At 45.5% G+C, this 18,204-nt stretch overlaps 1 protein-coding gene and 2 long non-coding RNA genes across 3 annotated transcripts; all 3 read left to right on the forward strand.

Annotated features, from left to right (window-relative positions):
- The first annotated feature begins 5,833 nt into the window (after nt 1-5,833).
- LOC123131204 (uncharacterized) lies at nt 5,834-6,359 on the forward strand. Its single transcript, XR_006464097.1, has 2 exons — nt 5,834-5,969; nt 6,051-6,359. It is a non-coding gene; the product is annotated as an uncharacterized lncRNA (long non-coding RNA).
- A 2,490-nt stretch (nt 6,360-8,849) lies between these two features.
- Nucleotides 8,850-9,554, forward strand: LOC123131205 (uncharacterized). Its single transcript, XR_006464098.1, has 2 exons — nt 8,850-9,065; nt 9,161-9,554. It is a non-coding gene; the product is annotated as an uncharacterized lncRNA (long non-coding RNA).
- Nucleotides 9,555-16,855: 7,301 nt separating this feature from the next.
- Nucleotides 16,856-17,664, forward strand: LOC123128798 (formin-A-like). Its single transcript, XM_044548897.1, has 2 exons — nt 16,856-17,122; nt 17,214-17,664. The coding sequence occupies exons 1-2, from the start codon at nt 16,990-16,992 to the stop codon at nt 17,396-17,398; spliced, it is 318 nt and encodes a 105-aa protein (XP_044404832.1). The 5' UTR covers nt 16,856-16,989; the 3' UTR covers nt 17,399-17,664.
- Nucleotides 17,665-18,204: the final 540 nt, after the last annotated feature.

Raw genomic sequence — 18,204 nt, forward strand, 5'->3', positions numbered from 1 at the left:
TCTCCCTTCAGGTTTGGCCAGCGGTATAGGGTGGTGCTGGAGCGGTTGCACTGGTTATTACACTAATAAATGGTACAACTGGTGGTGAGGGTGGTTGTACCGCTTGACCCACCAGAAACACTCATGCCTTGCACGGTTGTACCGCGCAGCTGACTGTTGTACTATGCAGCTGAGCTATTGTACCACTCAGTCCTGGCAAATGGCTCATGTGAATTGGGGTGGTTGTACCGCTCTCTGGAGCAGTTGTACCGCTCCCATGTGTTTTTATGCATAATGGTTGGGTTTGATGAGGGACTATTTAAGGAGATGGATCTGCCACCTCCCACATACCTCTTGGCCTTCTTCTCTTCTCCATTAATGCCCTAAGCTCTATTTTGCCAAATTTCTTTCTCTAGCCAATCAAACTTATTGGTTTGCTAGGGATTGAGGGAGGTCTAGATATACGTATCCACCAAAGGAAATTTGATTCCGCCATATATTTCTTGTGGGTTTTATTACTCTTGGGTGTTTGGGCACCCTAGACGGAAAAGGTCACCTTGGAGCCATGATCCATTGTGGTGAAGCTTAGTGGTGGTGTTGGGAGTCTCCAATTAAGTTGTGTAAAGAGTCCCAACCTTATTTTTAAAGGTTACAATTGCCGCCTTCAAGGGCACAACTAGTGGATTCATGACACCTTGCATTGTGCGAGGGCCTGAGGAGAATAAGGTGAATCCTTGGGGCATTGTGCCTCCACGCGCCTACGGAGGCGTACGTTCCCCAAAGGGGAGAACTTTGGAAACACATCCTTGTTTTCATCGTCTACACTTGCGGTTATCTCGTTCCTTTACTTTGAGCAAGCTTCTACCTTGCGTTTACTCTTGATTGCTTGTGTTGCTTGTTGTGCATGCCATATATGTTTCCACCTAGTTGCATATCTATACAACCTATCTTCATTGTTGTGCCTAAAATATTTGGGAACAAAGTTAAAAATTGTTAGTCGCCTATTCGACTCCCCTTCTAGTCAACCATACCAATTCTTTCGTACGTCTGGGCTAAATAAGTTGCCATGCCTGCAGTGCATAAATTACCATGGTATTACACATAAGCTACCCGGGGTATGTTTTCAACAACTATCTCCCTCGGGTCAAAGTTACCCCACAGTTTGTACCTAAGTTATCATGTACGCGGTACATATATTATCGGGCTGTTTACACATAAGTGAACCGGGGTGTGTTTTCACAAACTTCTTTTCCTCATGTCAAAGTTATTGCAGTGTTTTATACCTAAGTTATCATGTTTGTGGTGTGTAAATCACCATGTTATATACAAATAAGTTGTTGGGGGTATGTTTTCAGATCTATGGTGTGTACATTATCATGCTATATACACAGAAGTTATCAGAGGATATGTTTTCAACAACCCCCCCCCCCCCCCCTCCCCCCACCCAGGAAAAAAATTACTACAATGTTTTTACATAAATTATTAGGATTGCGGTGCGTATATTGCCATGCTATTTGCACAAAGGTTGTCGGAGTATGTTTTTCAACAACTTTTTCCCCGGGGTGAAATAGCTACCATGATGTTAGTACGTGTGGCATCAACTTTCTTGAGCGTAAATTAATATGCTATTACACAAAAAGTTATCGAGGGTATGTTTTTCAAAAACTTGTTTCCCGGGTCAAAAAGTTATCCCGGTGTTTGGTCATAAGTTATCATGCTTACAGAGTGTATATTATCATACAATTTGAACACAAGTTATCAGATTAAGTTTTCAACAACATTTTCTCAGGCCAAAAGTTATTGTGATATTTATACATGAGTTACCAGTTCTATTACGAGTATATAACATTTTATTTACATAGAAGTTACCGAAGTATGTTTTTCAATAACTTTTTCCCCAAGTAAAAAAATACAATGGTACTTGTAAGCATGACAGCATGACAAAGAAAATTGGTGGGAGACGGTTGTGCGGGAGAATTAGACGGGAAATTGAGATCGTGAACCGGTATGGGTTTGTGTTGGCAAAATAAAATCTGTGGGTGGTGGGCGTGAAAAATCGGAGGATATTTGGTAATGGTCTTGATTCACCATGCTTTTTCTTATGTGTTTTTAGTTATATTAAACTTTTTTTATTGTATTTGCTGAACATTGTTCAGTCTTTTTTTAACTGTATTTTGTTTAGTCTAACCGGCTACTAGATTTAGCCTTCATCATGAGGTTGTGAGTTCAGCTACTATCATTAGCATTTTTTCGCACAAAACTAGACAAAATAATAGCAGAAGTAGTGTAAAAAATAGCAAATAAAATAGGGCCAAGTGGAAAATAATATGTGCATGAGAGGCAGGAGAAAAAAGAGGATAGGGAGAGAGAAGCAAAGCGGATCGAACAACCAACGAGTCGTTCAATAATAAAATGAAAAATGTGTGATTCATCGGGGGAATTTCGCATTATCGAATGCTTAATCCCCTAAACGAAATTTTTAACCCTCAAACATAACTTAAAGATCTTACCTGCAAAAAAACATAACTTAAAGATCTGCTAGACATGTCCTTAGCTATCTCCAACACTGATCGTCAAATGACCCGCAACTGTTCGGATAGTGCGGTCCAGGCGTGTTTTGCCATGGTCCTGCATCAGTCTGTTTGGCGATCCAGGCATATTTTTTCGACAAACCAGAAACAAAGTGGAAAGGACTTCACAGAACTTCGGACCACTGCCACGTCCGTCTTTGGCAACAATGACCCATCCAAAAACCCATTCCTCGCCATCGCGCTTTTCCTCCTGAAGCCAGCTGCCCGGCTCCAGAGCGTCAGTGCTGCATTTATGCCGGTCCAGAGTAGACGCAATCTCTCCCTCGAGTCGGCATTGAAGCGGCGCGTCAGCCAATAGAGTGTCGCGCACTGCACGCCTGCTGCACACACCTCCTCACCGCATTGAAACGTCTTTCGTCGCCCGGCTACTTCATTAAACTCGCGCGTGTGTCAAAAATCTACTCTTGGCACACGTCCGTTCGCGAGCTGGACGACAATGTACACAATGTCGGTTGGCTCCTCACATCCGTGTGCTGTTTAAACGAGGCCGGACGGCAAAAACCACGCACCACATCTCCGCTATCCATCTCCTCCTTACACCACACCCGCCATGGCATCCGACAAGTAGGATGAGGAGTTCTCCGGCACTAAAGCTGGGTGGGTGGCATGTTGAGCCCACCGGATAAACTCCACGCAACTCGTTACTCCACCTCCCTCGTCGCTCCAGGCTGTCACCACCATGGGCAAGGCTCTAGACCGGCGCGTGGAGGAGACACTCGCCGCTCCTAGCCGGCACGTGGTTCAGCAACTTGCCGCTCCAAATCAGTGCGCGAAGGAGTGGCGAGTTGCTCTAGGCCGGCACGCGAAGGAGCACAGCGACATGAACATCGTGGCGGGCGTGGACTTGCCCTCTGAGTGGAGGCGAAGGCCACGGTGACCGTCTCCCCTGTCTCAAAAACAAACTCCATGCTTCATGGAAGCGGAGGCTACTCTTCCCCTTCCTCTGAAGCATATCTGTCCGTGGCTCACGGCAGCCCGATGAGCAATGTTGTTGGACATAGGGAAGACATATTGTGGGAATAGGGCTTCGCCGCGGCAGGCAATACATTGGGTTAGAATAGTCTAGCCTAGTCTGATATAATTTAGTTGAAATGTGTCCGAATGCAAATGTTTTCGTCCGGTTCATTTTTTCAGATAATTAACATGGTTTGAAATGTATGCTGATAACTTTGAATGGTCGGCTTCTGCATCAGTGTTCGTGGATTGGTCCATCGATCCACGGATGGATACGGTGTCCAGTTTAAGGGTGAGCGTTGGGGATGCTACAGCTCACAAGGTTGAAACTGGAAGCAAGCGTGGTAGTGCTAACCGTGCATCGCGGGGGCAGGACAAACATCATGCAGGCTTCGAGGTCAACACGCGCACGCAAGACTAGCAGAGCCAAGACCCACTTTCCCCGGCTGGCTGAGATTTTAAATATGCCGCAACCGGGCAACGATCAGCTCACACATCACGCGGAGTCTCGAGGAGCAGCTCTCCTACTGTCACACTGCCTACTACTCGAACTGTACGCTATTACCGGTGTAGTTCAGTGCTCTCTGCTGTCTGCTCCGCCTACGTACACAGCTCGATCGATCGATGATGTACCGGAGGATAGCCGCCCGGCTGCTCGTCGTCGTCGCCGCCGCCGTCCTACTATCCCTGCTGCTGGCCACCTGCGCGGCCGCCCCGCATGGCCTGCCGCCGCCGCCGCGTCCTCCTCCGGGTACGTGTATACGCACCGAAGTTTCCTTTGGTGTTCCAAATGCTAGCTCTTATTGTGTGCATGAATGGGCGCGTACGTGTGATCGCAGTGCTGCTCCTAGGCGGCGGCCGGAGCCCGGCGCGCGAGGGGAAGGAGCTGGATCTGGGAACGCCCGCGAGGCGGCTGGGGCAGCATACATCGACGAATGTGCCTCCCTCGCCGAAACCCCACGGCAACCCGGGGTCGGCGGGGCCCGACCCGCCGCCGCCGCCGCCGTCGAGCAACGAGTAGGGCGAGGAGGCTCCGTGGTACCAGCACGCGACGGTGGCCGTGGGTTTCGGTACGATGTATCATGTATGGTACTCCATGTACAAGGGACGGCTAGCTGCATGTCATGTACGAGAACACTTTCGCCAGTGTACAAGTCAATAAGCTCGTTTCGAAAAGAAAAAAAATGCCAATAAGTTGCGTGCTCCGCACCTCATTGGTCTTTTTTCTTTTTAACACAGTACAGACACAAGCGCTCATATACACGCGCATACATTCACCTTTATGAATGCGCACACGCTCATATACATGCCATGTACGAGGACGCTCCGTTTCTTGTTAGGTATATAAGAAGAGATTCTTTATGACTTTACTGTTCATCACGAGCTCAAATAAGCTCACCAGCAGAACATGGCTTTCAGAGTTTGTGCTTTTTCATCTCCTAACAAAATTTACTTAGAAATATTTTGCGTCTGAGCCTATTCAATCACTAAATCCTAACTATGCATCTACCTTTCATGAATCTCCATACTCTTCTGCTATGCTATTCCCAAATATCCTAGCTAAATCTTGAAAATTCTCCATTGTTTATGCCGATAATTCATGTGTCATAAAATTCATTTTTCCATAGTTGAAGCGCCCGAGGTGCACGCACCCAAAATTATTAGAAAGCCACTTAGGTCTCAAATAATGAAAAGGAAAAGGAACAAGGGGGTTCAATGATAGAACAATGTTAATAATATTATTTATCTTCACTGATGTTATTAATTTGTTCTTTGTTTAGCACATCCAAGCTCTTTAATGATATGCATTGATGTATCGATTTGTTCTTTCCAATCTCTGAAATGCTACGCATTGATGTATCAATATGTTCCTTCCTATCTCTTTAATTATCTGCATTGATGTTATTAATTTGCTCTTTAATGATATGCATTGATGTACCGATTTGTTTTTTCCAATCTCTGAAATGCTACACATTGATGTATCAATATGTTCCTTCCTATCTCTTTAATTATCTGCATTGATGTTATTAATTTGTTCTTTGTTTAACGTCCAATCTATTTAATTACTTCCTTTATTCCTAAATATAAGCCTTTTTAGCAAAATGAGTGAATCTACACTCGAAAATATGTCTTTATACATCCGTATATAGTCCTCTCTAAAAAGACTTAATTTAGGAACAGAGGGAGTACTTGAGTCAATGTCATTAATTTGTTACTTGTTTAATATATCCAATCTCTCTATCTGCACGCAACTTACTAATTTTGTTCCTATTATATGTAGTTGTTCTACCTTGGAGGCTAGTGGGCAACAGATCTCTATAAATTGACATCTTTTCTTCTATCTAGCACGCAAAAGTTCATAGTACAACACATCTCTCTAACAAAACATGAGGACTTCAGCAATCCTATTTATCTCCATTGCCCTCATGCTGATGATTTCTTCAGGTATCTACATACACATACATGTCATTCCATATGTTTGCTCTGTGCAGTGATCTTCCTTAACATTATTTCGGTTTATAATAGATGTGGCAATCGCCAAGTATTGCGGTCCTAGAGTCTACGAGGGCCAGTGTGATGAAATCTCTTGTCGTGACTGGTGCAAGATAGTGATGGCCCACAACAGCAAATGTGTTCCCAAAGGATGCCAGTGCGAAGCATGCTGGGCAAGACCGCCGAGCTCGTCATCGAACTCACCGCTGAGTTAGACCACATGGACGTAAAACTTTATTTCATGGTTTATGTTTGTGGAATGAAATTTGACTTTATGGTTGGTCGAGTAATAACAGTGATGGCAAGCCTCAAGTATACAATAATACTATGAAACCATTTTAATTAATTGTCCCTTTAATACACAAATACTAATACTATGAGAGGTCAATTTCATGAATTGTACTCTTTAATACTTCAGTGCTACACAAGAATTCGATAGAGAAGGACGAATCTTCCGTCATGTGCATCCGTGGATGCACATCGCCATAACCTTATTCAAAAGGAAAAAGTCCAAAACAAACCTTCAATTTATAGGCGAAAGCTAAATCAAACCTCGAACTCTCAATCCCTGAAATGAACACACCAAACTCTCTAATCCCGGTCTATTTTAAACCTTGACAGAACGTAGCCGGGATTTTCTAATTGGGCCGGCCCAGTAGCGCACTTACTCGCGCACGCACACTAATCTGGTTTTCTTAGTTTCTTTCTTTTTGCGTTTTCTTTTCATTTTTCATTTTTACACATGTCTAAATTTGCTCAATATCCAATGTACATTTTTGACGCACACATTAAATATTTTTGGATAAACTTTTGATATTTTCAAATACATTATGTACATTTTTAAATTAAATGTTTTAAAAACTTTTTGAATACATGGTAATATTTTTTCAAATACATGTTTTACATTTTATTAATGACAAAAAACATTTTATAAAACTACATGAACACCCTTTTACGTGGTTCAATATTTTTAAATCTGCATACACTTTTTTCAAGGACATGCCACATATATTCAGTTAAGGTTATGACACATATTTTTACATCACGCAAACATATTTTTACATTGCACACACATTTTTTTGAAAATGTCGCAAACACATTTTTTGAAACTCGTGAGCACTTCAAAATTTTGTTCAGGTTGCAAAAAATGTTTATAAAGGTGTTCGCTTTTTCAAAGTTGTTAGTTTTTAAAAGTATTCAGAATTTTCAAAAAGTTCTCACACTTTATAAATGTTCAAATATTTCATATATAAATACGTTTTCAATACTTGTTTGCCCCTAAAACATATTTTCAAAGTTCGATGATTTGGTTTCTGATTAAATATTTCGGGCCTCTGACTATGTCAGCCATAGTTATCTAATGTAGTGGCTACCAGGTCCCAAGTTCAACTCCAGGGCATGTTTTTTTGTGTTGAAATTATTAGGTCACCCGATAAGAAAAAGAAAGAAAGAATTTTTATGTCCCATTGTTAAGGAAAAAAACTTGCTTTATGTCTGGTGAGCTGGCCAACAATCTGAAACATTTTATAAATACATTATTTATGAAATAGTTTACGAAATACCAAAAACATTATTAAAAAATGTGACACAATTTTAAAAATACGAAACATTTTTCAAATCATGTGAAAAACTGTTGGAATTCTGAACATTTTTTGACAAATGTAATTTTTTTGAAATCACAAACAGTTTTTTAAAATGCTAATAGAGTTTACAAATTCCAAACAGTTTTTAAAAAACACAAAAAGAATTGAATTTGTTCGAAAAATAGAAAACAGGAACAGTTTTAACTTCTGAACAATTTTAGAAATGTGCGGACATTTTTTAAACCTCACGAATTCTTGTTTTGCTATAGTGGGCCGGCCCAAATTCTTGTCCGTGAGAGTAGCTGGTAATCCCAACCGGGATTGTTGTATTCCCGATGTGCCAAACAGGTATAGGGTCCAAAATAGATCGGGATTACAAGTTCAGAGTGTCAATTTCCGGGATTCAAAGTTCAGGGTTTGATTTAGCTTTCATCTACAACTTCAAGGTTTATTTTAGACTTTTTCCTATTCAAAAAGACGTCCCCCAAAATAAAAGAGGTCATCTATTTGCCTCGGTTCAAGCGCTAAGGATCGAACCCCTGTGCGGGCGGACGGCCGCGGCGGGGCCACTTCGCCCCTGTGTGCAGCTCTCACGCGTGGAACTCGCTCTCGGCGGCGCTCGTGCGCGTCTCGATCCCGCCGAACTCCGCTCTCCTCCGGTTGCAGCCCCCTCTCCTGATGGGCTGCAGCGGCCGTCACCGGTGTGGCTCCTACGCCCAGATCCGGACACGCCGTTGCGCGACTGCGGGCTTCCGGTGGTGCCGCGGAAGATGCGAGGCGGCGGCGCGACGACGGGCAAGCTCGGGCCGGGCACAGTGCTCCACTGGCGAGGCGCCGTGCTAATCTAGCGGTTGTGTGCACCTCCGTTGGACCGGGGTCAAATCCAGAACCTCATGAGCAAAGATCTCGATCTGCGAAAGAAAATGGCACCCACGTCGCATCTGAGCCGCGTGCTCAAGGACCTCCTCGTGCATCACGAGGGCAGAGGTCAAGCGCGAGCGGCGGCCTGCACACAGTGGGCTCGCCGGCATGGGTGCATGCACCCATTGCCAGGACATGGCAAACAGCCCGTTCAGAGTTGGAAGTCGACACAAAACTACGAGAGTCCAATCAGAATCCAGGGCCCCCGGGTTGAGAAAAACTTGAGAATGCAGCAAGCGTACAACAAACAGCTCACATCTGTCTGCCTCAGAGCGTCTCTCCACGGTCAAACATGGCTCAGAGTCTCCACACCTCTCACTGTCTGCCACCAGTTACTCACCAGCCATCTCGTTGGACGTTGGCTATACTTATGACCTGCTCGACCTCTGATCTCACCGCAATTCTGCGTGGTAGTGGTTTCTTTGCTCCTACACAGCACGCTTGATGCGTCGCGGGACAGCCACCGCGTGGTGGTTGCTTGTCGCCGCCGCGCTCCTGGTCCTGGTTCTGCCGCTGCTGGCCTCGTCCGCGCGTCCTCCTCCAGGTATTTCTGATCGGTGCCCCTGTTTTTTCCTCCTTGATGCATGTAGTGCAGACAGTACATCGGAACTGATCGGTCGGTGTGGGGGCTGCATGCAGTGCTGCAACGAGGTGGTGGCGACGCCGGGCTGGGTGGAGGGAGAGAGCTAGCGGCCATGGGAGCTGCGAGGCGGTTGGGGCAGAGGACGCCGGTGAATAAGCCTCCCTCGCCCAACCCCCACGGCGCGTCGTCGATGGCCGTGCCGCCGCCACCGTCGCTTACTAGCTAGGGCCAAGGTCAGGTGCGGGAGTGAATGCTGATACGTGTATGCGATGGTGCCTGTGATCGCCTAGCTTGGATAGGCAGACTATGTTCTTCCCGATAGCCGATCTCCTGATCGGTATTAGAGAAGAAACAACTAGCAGCTGTGCACAATAAATACGGGTTTTGCTACTGATAAATTATGGAACTGTATGGAAACATGTGGGGATATACACCAAGTGATGACCTTTTTTTTCTTCTTTTTTTTCGCAATCAATCTCTGTTAATTGTGTACTTTGTCAATTCAATGTACACACAATTCGGTTAAAAAAATGTACACACAGTTGACTGCCATTAATTCTCCTTCTCCACGCAAAATTTTGGAAGAGTGAGATTACCCCTGAAGATCAAGGTCTTCATGTGGCTTGTTTTGAGAAATAATGTGTTCAACAAAAAGAAATTAAAGTCAAAAGAAAACAAGTCTACCGCCGATTCCTCTCACCTCCGGGTGCCTACTGGCGTCAGCAAGGCTGTGGGAGGTGTTAGTGTGGTGAGGTGATGGCGCTACCTGCGGCGAGGAATAAGCCCTCCCCGTCCAGTCCTCATTCTAATGCTGCCATTTGGCATTGGTGGTGTACGTGTGGAGCTTCTAGGACCAAATCACGGGCCTCGTTTTTGTTTTTGTTTCATCTACATGACGAGGGGCGTACTATGAAGGGGATATGAAGTCGCGGGGTGATTTTTTCTCCGGTACCTTCTTCCTCCGATGAAGCTGAGCCAATGCGGTTTTCATCGGGGAACTTGAGGGGTTTGTGTCCCTCCTGTTGGAAATATGAGCAATTTATCAAATAATTTTATTAACAGAAATACTAGATAAAGCATGACTAATATAAAAGAGATAAAATAAGTCATGCGTTCTGACAGAAAGAAGGTAAATAGCTTCTGCATATATGAACAGTAGCCTATCATATCTAAAACAGACAGTATAGCAAGTAGCATATATGAAGCAGAACCTAACATGTGTAGGACAAGGACTAGAACAAGGAACTGCGGCAGAACCTTTAACAGTAAAGACAACAACACGTACGGGACAGCAGCAGCAGAAGCGCTGGACTTGGGGTCGGTGTCCTCGCCTGCCATGTCGTCGAGGAGGTCGTGGACGTAGTCGTCGGCGACCGGATCGTCCGTGATGAAGCAGCCAGTGACGTGGCAAAAATTTAGACATCGGCTCGGCTCATTTCCGCAACCCGCAACCCGCGGCGAGGCGTGGCGGAGGAGGAGGAGCGCGCGTGGATGTCCCTCTTGTTCTCATGCTCATACATGTGGAGAAAGAACCTCCCTTATAAAAAGGTCCTACTCCCTCTAAACTAGCAATGTGGGACTAAACTTTTGTTTCACCTCTTGCCTTGCACAAATGGGATGCGTGGGCCTCTAGGATTTATTAGGAATTTTTGAAACTGCTATTGGGCTCGGCCCAAAATAGACAAAATTCCAGCAATCCCCCACCAGATCCCAGAGGCACACAAAAATTTGTCTTTGGTTCCAAAACACTGTTTTATATATCGGTACTGCAGTGGAGACTGTTAAGTTGAACTTTCACCTAGAACTCTATGCTACACTAGTAAGCAACTTGAACAGTGGACTGGGCCTTGAACTGCAAGTTTTCTGCGAATCTAGTTTCACATAAAGCCTTGACCGATACGTGGCTACCGTGGGTCTTCCCCGCGGGTGGAGCTTATGAGTCATACTCCGTGACCTTTCATGAGTTTACTAGAGAGAACTCTACTCTCATAGATTGCGACGTTTGACAATTAGACTCATATAGGTGTGTTCTTCAAAAGATGTTCTGCAGGATAACATCTCTGCTTAAATAAGCCACTTAGAACACATTAAGATATACATCAACCTGCCATGCAGATAAGGAGAGTATTGCATCTTCATGGAGTGGTATTGTGAATAGTAAGGATACTCTCCTCTCAGTTGACCAACAGCTTGTCTTCCATATCTAATTCACGGGATCTCCGATCACAAAGAATATGTTACCACTGTGAACAACTCATATTGTGGGTCTCATACCCATCTCCCTCGATGCATTATCTATCACATTACGTGATAGACCCTTAGTAAAAGGATCTGCCAGATTTTTAGACGTTTGGATATAATCCAATGCAATAAATCCGGAGTTTTTCATTTTTTTTGACAGACTTTAACCTTCTCTGAACGTGTCTTAATGACTTCATGTTATCCTTTGAGTTGCTCACTTTCGTGATCACAGTTTGATTGTCGCAGTTCATAAGGATACTCGGTACAGGTTTCTCAACAACCGGTAAGTCATTCAAGAGCCGACGAAGCCAATCTTCTTCGACCGTACCTGTATCTAGTGTTGTGAGTTCTGCTTACATTGTTGACCTCGTTAAGATGGTCTGCTTGCAAGACTTCCAAGAAACAGCGCCACCTCCATGAGTGAATACATAACCGCTCGTGGCCTTTATCTCATCAGCATCTGAGATCCAGTTTGAGTCACTATACCCTTCAAGCACCTTTGGATGCCCGGTGTAGTGAATTTCATAATTTGCAGTGCCTTTCAAATAACGCAAAACTCTCTCTAGAGCTTTCCAATGCACATCTCCTGGTTTTGAAATAAACCGACTCAGTTTGCTAACAACAAAAGAGATGTCAGGTCTTGTAGCACTGGCTAAGTACATAAGCGAGCCAATAATCTGAGAATACTTCAATTGGTCTCTAGCAATTCTTCGATTCTTTCGAAGCAACACACTAGCATCATACGGTGTTGGAGAGGGCTTGCAGTCACTATAGCCAAAGCGACTCAAATTTTTTTCCACATAGTGAGATTGAAGCAATGTAATCCCACCATCATCGTCTCTCAACAACTTGATGTTCAGAATGACATCAACCACTCCTAAATCCTTCATCTCAAAACAACAAGATAGGAAATTCTTGACCTCCTTAATAACATTCAGATTGGTTTCGAAAATCAGTATGTCATCAACATACAAGCACAGGATAACTCCCTCGCCCCCACCATGGCGATAGTACACACAATTGTCAGCTTTGTTCACAACAAAGCCTGCAGCTGTTAAAGTTCTTTCAAACTTCTCATGCCACTGTTTGGGTGCTTGCTTAAGTCCGTACAAAGACTTCAGCAACTTGCATACTTTCCCTTCCTGACCATCTAGTACAAACCCATCTGGTTGTTCCATATAAATTTCCTCGTCCAACTCTCCATTTAGGAAAGCAGTCTTAACATCCATTTGATGAACGAGAAGACCATGCGAGGCAGCTAGTGAAAGTAGAACTCGAATAGTGGTCAGTCGAGCCACAGGTGAGTAAGTATCAAAGAAGTCTTCACCTTCCTTTTGGGTATAACCCTTAGCCACGAGCCGAGCCTTGTACTTTTCAATAGTACCATCAGGCCTAAGCTTCTTCTTGAATACCCATTTGCATCCTATAGGTTTGCACCCATAAGGATGATCAGTTATCTCCCAAGTTTCATTTGCCAAGATGGAATCCATCTCGCTACGAACCGCTTCCTTCCAGTAGTCAGTATCTTCAGATGCATAGGCCTCTAAAATAGAACTGGGAGTGTCATCTATGAGGTACACAAGAAAATCATCACCAAAGGACTTTGCAGTCCTCTGTCTCTTGCTCCTAATAGGAACTTCATTGTTCTCCTCCACAGGACTTTCAAAGTGTTCCATCGAAATTGTGGGTTCGGTAATTGTAACTGGTTCCTGATTCGATGAACTAGGCATCTTCTGATTAGATGAGGTAGCCATATCCTTCATGGGAAAGATATCTTCAAAGAAAGTCGCATCATTCGACTCCATGATCGTACCGACATGCATGTCAGGTACCTCAGATTTTACAACCAAGAATCTATAGCCAATGCTATGAAAAGCATATCCCAGGAAAACACAACCCACAGTCTTTGGTCCAAGCTTCCGCTTCTTTGAAATTGGAGCATTGACTTTCGCCAAACAACCCCATGTTCGTAGATAAGAGAGTTTTAACCTTTTCTTCTCCCATTCCTTGAATGGAGTTATCTCTTTGTTCTTTGTGGGGACTCGGTTCAGGACATGACATGCTGTCAATATCGCCTCCCCCCACCATGCCTTGGAGAGACCCGATATATCTAACATGGCGTTAACCAAATCAGTTAGAGTACGGTTCTTTCTTTCGGCCACCCCATTTGACTGAGGTGAGTAGGGAGAAGTCCTCTCATGGATTATACCATGTTCCGCACAAAAAGCATCAAACTCATTGGAAAAATACTCTCCACCACGGTCGGACCTAAGCCTCTTGATTTTTCGATCAAGTTGGTTTTCCACTTCAGCTTTGTAGATCTTGAAAAAGTTCAAAGTATCATCCTTAGATTTCAGAAGATACACACGGCAGTATCTAGTGGAGTCATCAATTAACGTCATGAAATATTTCTTTCCACATTTTGTCAACACACCATTCATTTCACATAGATCTGAATGTATGAGCTCTAGTGGTGCAAGATTTCTTATTTCCGCAGTTGTGTGAGACTTACGAGGTTGCTTAGCTTGCACACACACTTGACACTTAGATCCCTTGACGGTGGTGAAACTAGGGATTAAGTTCAACTTCGCTAGTCGTGACATGCAACCAAAGTTAACATGACAAAGACGTGAATGCCACACATTGGATTCACTATTGTTGTAAATATGATTAACAACTTTATTGCAAACGTCTGATAAGGATAAACGAAACATGCCTCCTGACTCATAGCCTTTACCAACAAAGGTTCCATACTTGGATATTACAAATTTATTCGATTCAAAGACAAGCTTGTAGCCATCTCTACACAGAAGAGATCCGCTAACAAGATTTTTATTGATGGAGGGGACATAATGCACGTTCTTCAGCCGCACGATCTTCCCCGAAGTAAACTTCAGATCGACCGTGCCAACACCATGAACAGAAGCACTTGAACCATTGCCCATCAGCACGGTTGAAGTCCCTGCGGTCTGATAAGATGAAAATATGGAAATATCACCGCATACATGCACATTAGCACCCGTGTCAATCAACCAGTCAGGAGAATGATATACTGAAAGAATAGTGGGAAATATACCATACCCAACATCCTTCATGTCAGTGTCTCCAATGACAATATTAGCGGTCTTGCCGCCTTTCCCAGGATGACGCTTGTCATAGCGATTAGGGCAACTAGGAGCCCAATGATCAGGATCCCCACACACATGACAAGCAGCCTTAAACAGAGTATCCATTTTCTGAAAAGCTTGTGCCTGTTGAGCATCAAGCTCTCCTTCAGGTTTGCCGAGAGTGGCGTCATATCAACTCATGGTTTGAAACCATAAGACTGCTCTCACACGCCACCTCTTATAGTGGATACCCTCAAACATAGGAGGTCGCATGGAAGCAGCAAAACCACTTGGGGTAAATTGCCTATAATAAGGTTTTTGGATTGTTGGAAATATGAGCAATTTACCAAATGATTTTATTAACAGAAATACTAGATAAAGCATGACTAATATAGAAGAGATAAAACAAGTCATGCGTTCTGACAGAGAGAAGGTAAATAGCTTCTGCATATATGAACCGTAGCCTATCATATCTAAAGCAGACAATATAGCAAGTAGCATATATGAAGTAGAACCTAATATGTGTAGGACAAGGACTAGAACAAGGAACTGCGGCAGAACCTTTAACAGAAAAGACAAGAACACGTAGGGGACAGCAGCAGCAGAAGCGCTGGACTTGGGGTCGGTGTCCTCGCCTGCCATGTCGTCGAGGAGGTCATGGACGTCGGGGAAGAAGTCGTCGTCGGGGAAGTAGTCGTCGGCGACCGGATCGTCCGTGATGAAGCAGCCAGTAGTCGCGCTGAGCGCTCCCAAAAACCTTATCACCCTTCTCCCGTACAGGACTCAAAAGGTGCGGTTTCGGAGGCCTACTGTCCCGACCTGCGGTGCATGCCGCAAGCCGGGATGGGAAAGATCGTAGCAGCAGCGCAGTGTTCAGGAACTTTGTGGCGAGAGGAAGGGGATCTTCTGGTGTGTCTCTCTGAAGAGGAGCGACCTCTCTTATATAGGCACAGGAGAAGGACGCGAAGAGGCTGTGGCGGGAGGTGAAGCAACGAAGGGAGACGAAGCGAACAGGCAGCGGCCGAAGAGGCGCGCCGTTCGAATTCAGTGTCCACTACAGAAAACGTTTCAACTCCCACGTGACCTTTCATATACCCGTCGTGCGTGGCAAAAATTTAGACATCGGCTCGGCTCATTCCCGCAACCGCGCCGCGCCGCGCCGCGTCGTGACGAGGCGTGGCGGGCGGCGGAGGAACGCGCGTGGATGTCCCTCTTGTTCTCATGCTCATACATGTGGGGAAAGAACCTCCCTTATAAAGAGGTCCTACTCCCTCTAAACTAGCAATGTGGGACTAAACTTTTGTTCCACCTCTTGCCTTGCACAAATGGGCTGCGTGGGCCTCTAGGATTTATTAGGAATTTCTGAAACTGCTATTGGGCTAGGCCCAAAATAGACAAAATTCCAGCACCTCCTCCCCCTTCTTTTTGGCCGAATTTGGAATTATCTTCTGGCCCTCCTCAATGTCAACTTCTACGGGATGGTGATCCATCCATATCGTGGTCACCGGCGTCTTCTACTCTACATGGACAATTTGACAGGTCACCGCTTCTTCAAACTCCTGGGTTGTAAGGGGGCAGCGACCGGGAGGGGCAGTCCAGCAACACCAAGCTTGCCTTCAGCGGAACAAAAGGAACGGTGGCCTTCGTGGATCCAGGCGGCAGCTACCTACCATGCACTACTCTAGCATGCAAAAGTTCATAGTACAACACATCTCTTTAGCAAAAGACGAGGACTTCAGCAATCCTATTCATCTCCAGAAGTACTGCCCCCATAGTAGGGGAGCGGCGATAGCGATGCGTCGGTGGCTCGTTCTAGCGGCGGTAATGGGCGTTTGGTGTTCTTGAAATCTCGATGTAAATTTTATTATATATACGTATTTGAGATGCTTTTTACTTCGGTACTTTCGGTGAACTTTTATGATTAGATACCATCTTTCCATAAAAAAAAAATGCAAGTACTATGAAGTCATTTCCCTGAATCGTATTCCACATCTCTCGGTCCAGGTTTTTTCAAAAAAAAAATTGTCTACTACCTAAGAGCAAGAATTTCTTAGATGTGATCACAGTTTTCCAAATTTCCCTACAAAATCCCGATATACGAGTGTGGAATGAAGTCCTGCCCCTGCGGTCTGCGTAGAGGTTCTTTTTAAGCATCAACAACTTTATTTCCCATATAGTAATAGACATATCGTCTACAACTTGCATGGAATTGACTTACCTGGCCGCATGGCTGCATGCATGCATCGCTTGTGAAGGGAACCGAGACAACCAACAGTGCAAACTTCGAAGTCAACACAAAGACTACAAGGGTCGAGCCCATGAATGAGATAATGTAAAAAATAAACGTCACAAACGTCCAACGAACAGCTCACACCATGATCGGAGAGGGTCTGAGCCTCAAAGCAGGGAGTCCGTGCACTACGCCGGGCGTTCCCACCCCTGTCCCGGCCGTCTCCTCCGCTACTTACTCGAGCAGATCTCCCGCTTTCCGCACCAGTGTCCACTGTCCAGTCGCCTCTCCTCCCAAGGCTCGCCTGATGCGTCGCGGGATAGCCGCCGCATTGCTGCTCTTGCTCGTTGCCGCCGCCGCCGCGGCGCTCCTGGTCCTGGCTCCGCCCCTCTCCTGCGCGCTCTCCGGCTCCGCGGGTCGCCAGCCGCCGCCCCCTCCAGGTATATAGAAGCTCTGCTCGGTGGTTTTCCTTTTGATGCACAGTACTTTGTACACATGTGAGCTGATCGACCGGTGCGAGACTGCATGCAGTGCTGCCGCGAGGTGGTGGCGGCGGCGACGCCGGGCTGCGTGAAGGGATGGCGCTGGCGGCCGTGGGTGCCGCGAGGCGGTTGGGGCAGAGGACGCCCCTGAGCAAGCCTCCCTCGCCGAGACCCCACGGCATGACGTCGATGGCCATGCCGCCGTCGCCGACGCCACCGTCGTCGACTTACTAGCTGGTGCCAAGGTCAGGGGCGGGAGTAGTGAATACTGATACGTGTACGCGTTGATGCCCTCGACCGGCTGCGCTGTGCTCTTCCCGGCGGCGATCTCCAGATCTCTTCGTGGTGAACAACCGGCTGCTGTGTGCAATCATGATTTTGCTACCGATAAATAGTATACAGGAAACATGTGAGGATATGCACCTCACTCATGACCCCGACAATAGTGTTTTCTCTGTTAATTCAACGTACACGCGCAGTTGATTGCCACTAATTCTCGTTTTTCACACAAATTTTGTGGAAAGTGAAATTATCCCTGAATAAGTTCTTCATATGGCTTGTTTTGAGAAATTTTCTGCTAACAAAAGACAACTCGATCTATCGAGGCTGGCATGGGGATGGAACGTTTCAGTTATGTGGTTTTGCTAAAACTGCAGATCATTTGCTCTCACAAATGTTCGTTGGTTAGGTTGATCTGCAATGTGCTTTTAATTTTTAAAAAGAAAAGTATATTTTCCGTCTCTCAACTCTTGACGAAGTTTGGATTTAATCCCTCTATTACAAAACCAGACAATTTGCACCTCCAACTCATGAAACTGGACAAGCTAAGTCCCTCTCCCGATATGACATGGCGTGGTTTCGACCGGGTCTGCGTCCACGTGGCACCCCCCGATGGGTCTTCTTCTTCCTTCTCGTCCTAACTCAGCTCGGCATTTGTCGAGCAGTTCTGGTGTGTGGAGCAGTATGAGGAGAATGTGGGCGCGGAAGCCTCCGGCAAAGTGTCATTGGTCCCTGACGACCTCCGCAAGACAGCTCTGGTG

Source organism: Triticum aestivum, chromosome 6A, assembly GCF_018294505.1.
Source record: "Triticum aestivum cultivar Chinese Spring chromosome 6A, IWGSC CS RefSeq v2.1, whole genome shotgun sequence".
Taxonomy (NCBI): domain Eukaryota; kingdom Viridiplantae; phylum Streptophyta; class Magnoliopsida; order Poales; family Poaceae; genus Triticum; species Triticum aestivum.

What these genes read in the sequence shown, in the direction of transcription:
- LOC123128798 (XM_044548897.1), top strand. Translation starts at nt 16,990, where the DNA reads ATGCGTCGCGGGATAGCCGCCGCATTGCTGCTCTTGCTCGTTGCCGCC. An exon ending in CCAGCCGCCGCCCCCTCCAG is followed by an intron (nt 17,123 to 17,213) that starts GTATATAGAAGC and finishes GACTGCATGCAG; the next exon opens with TGCTGCCGCGAGGTGGTGGC.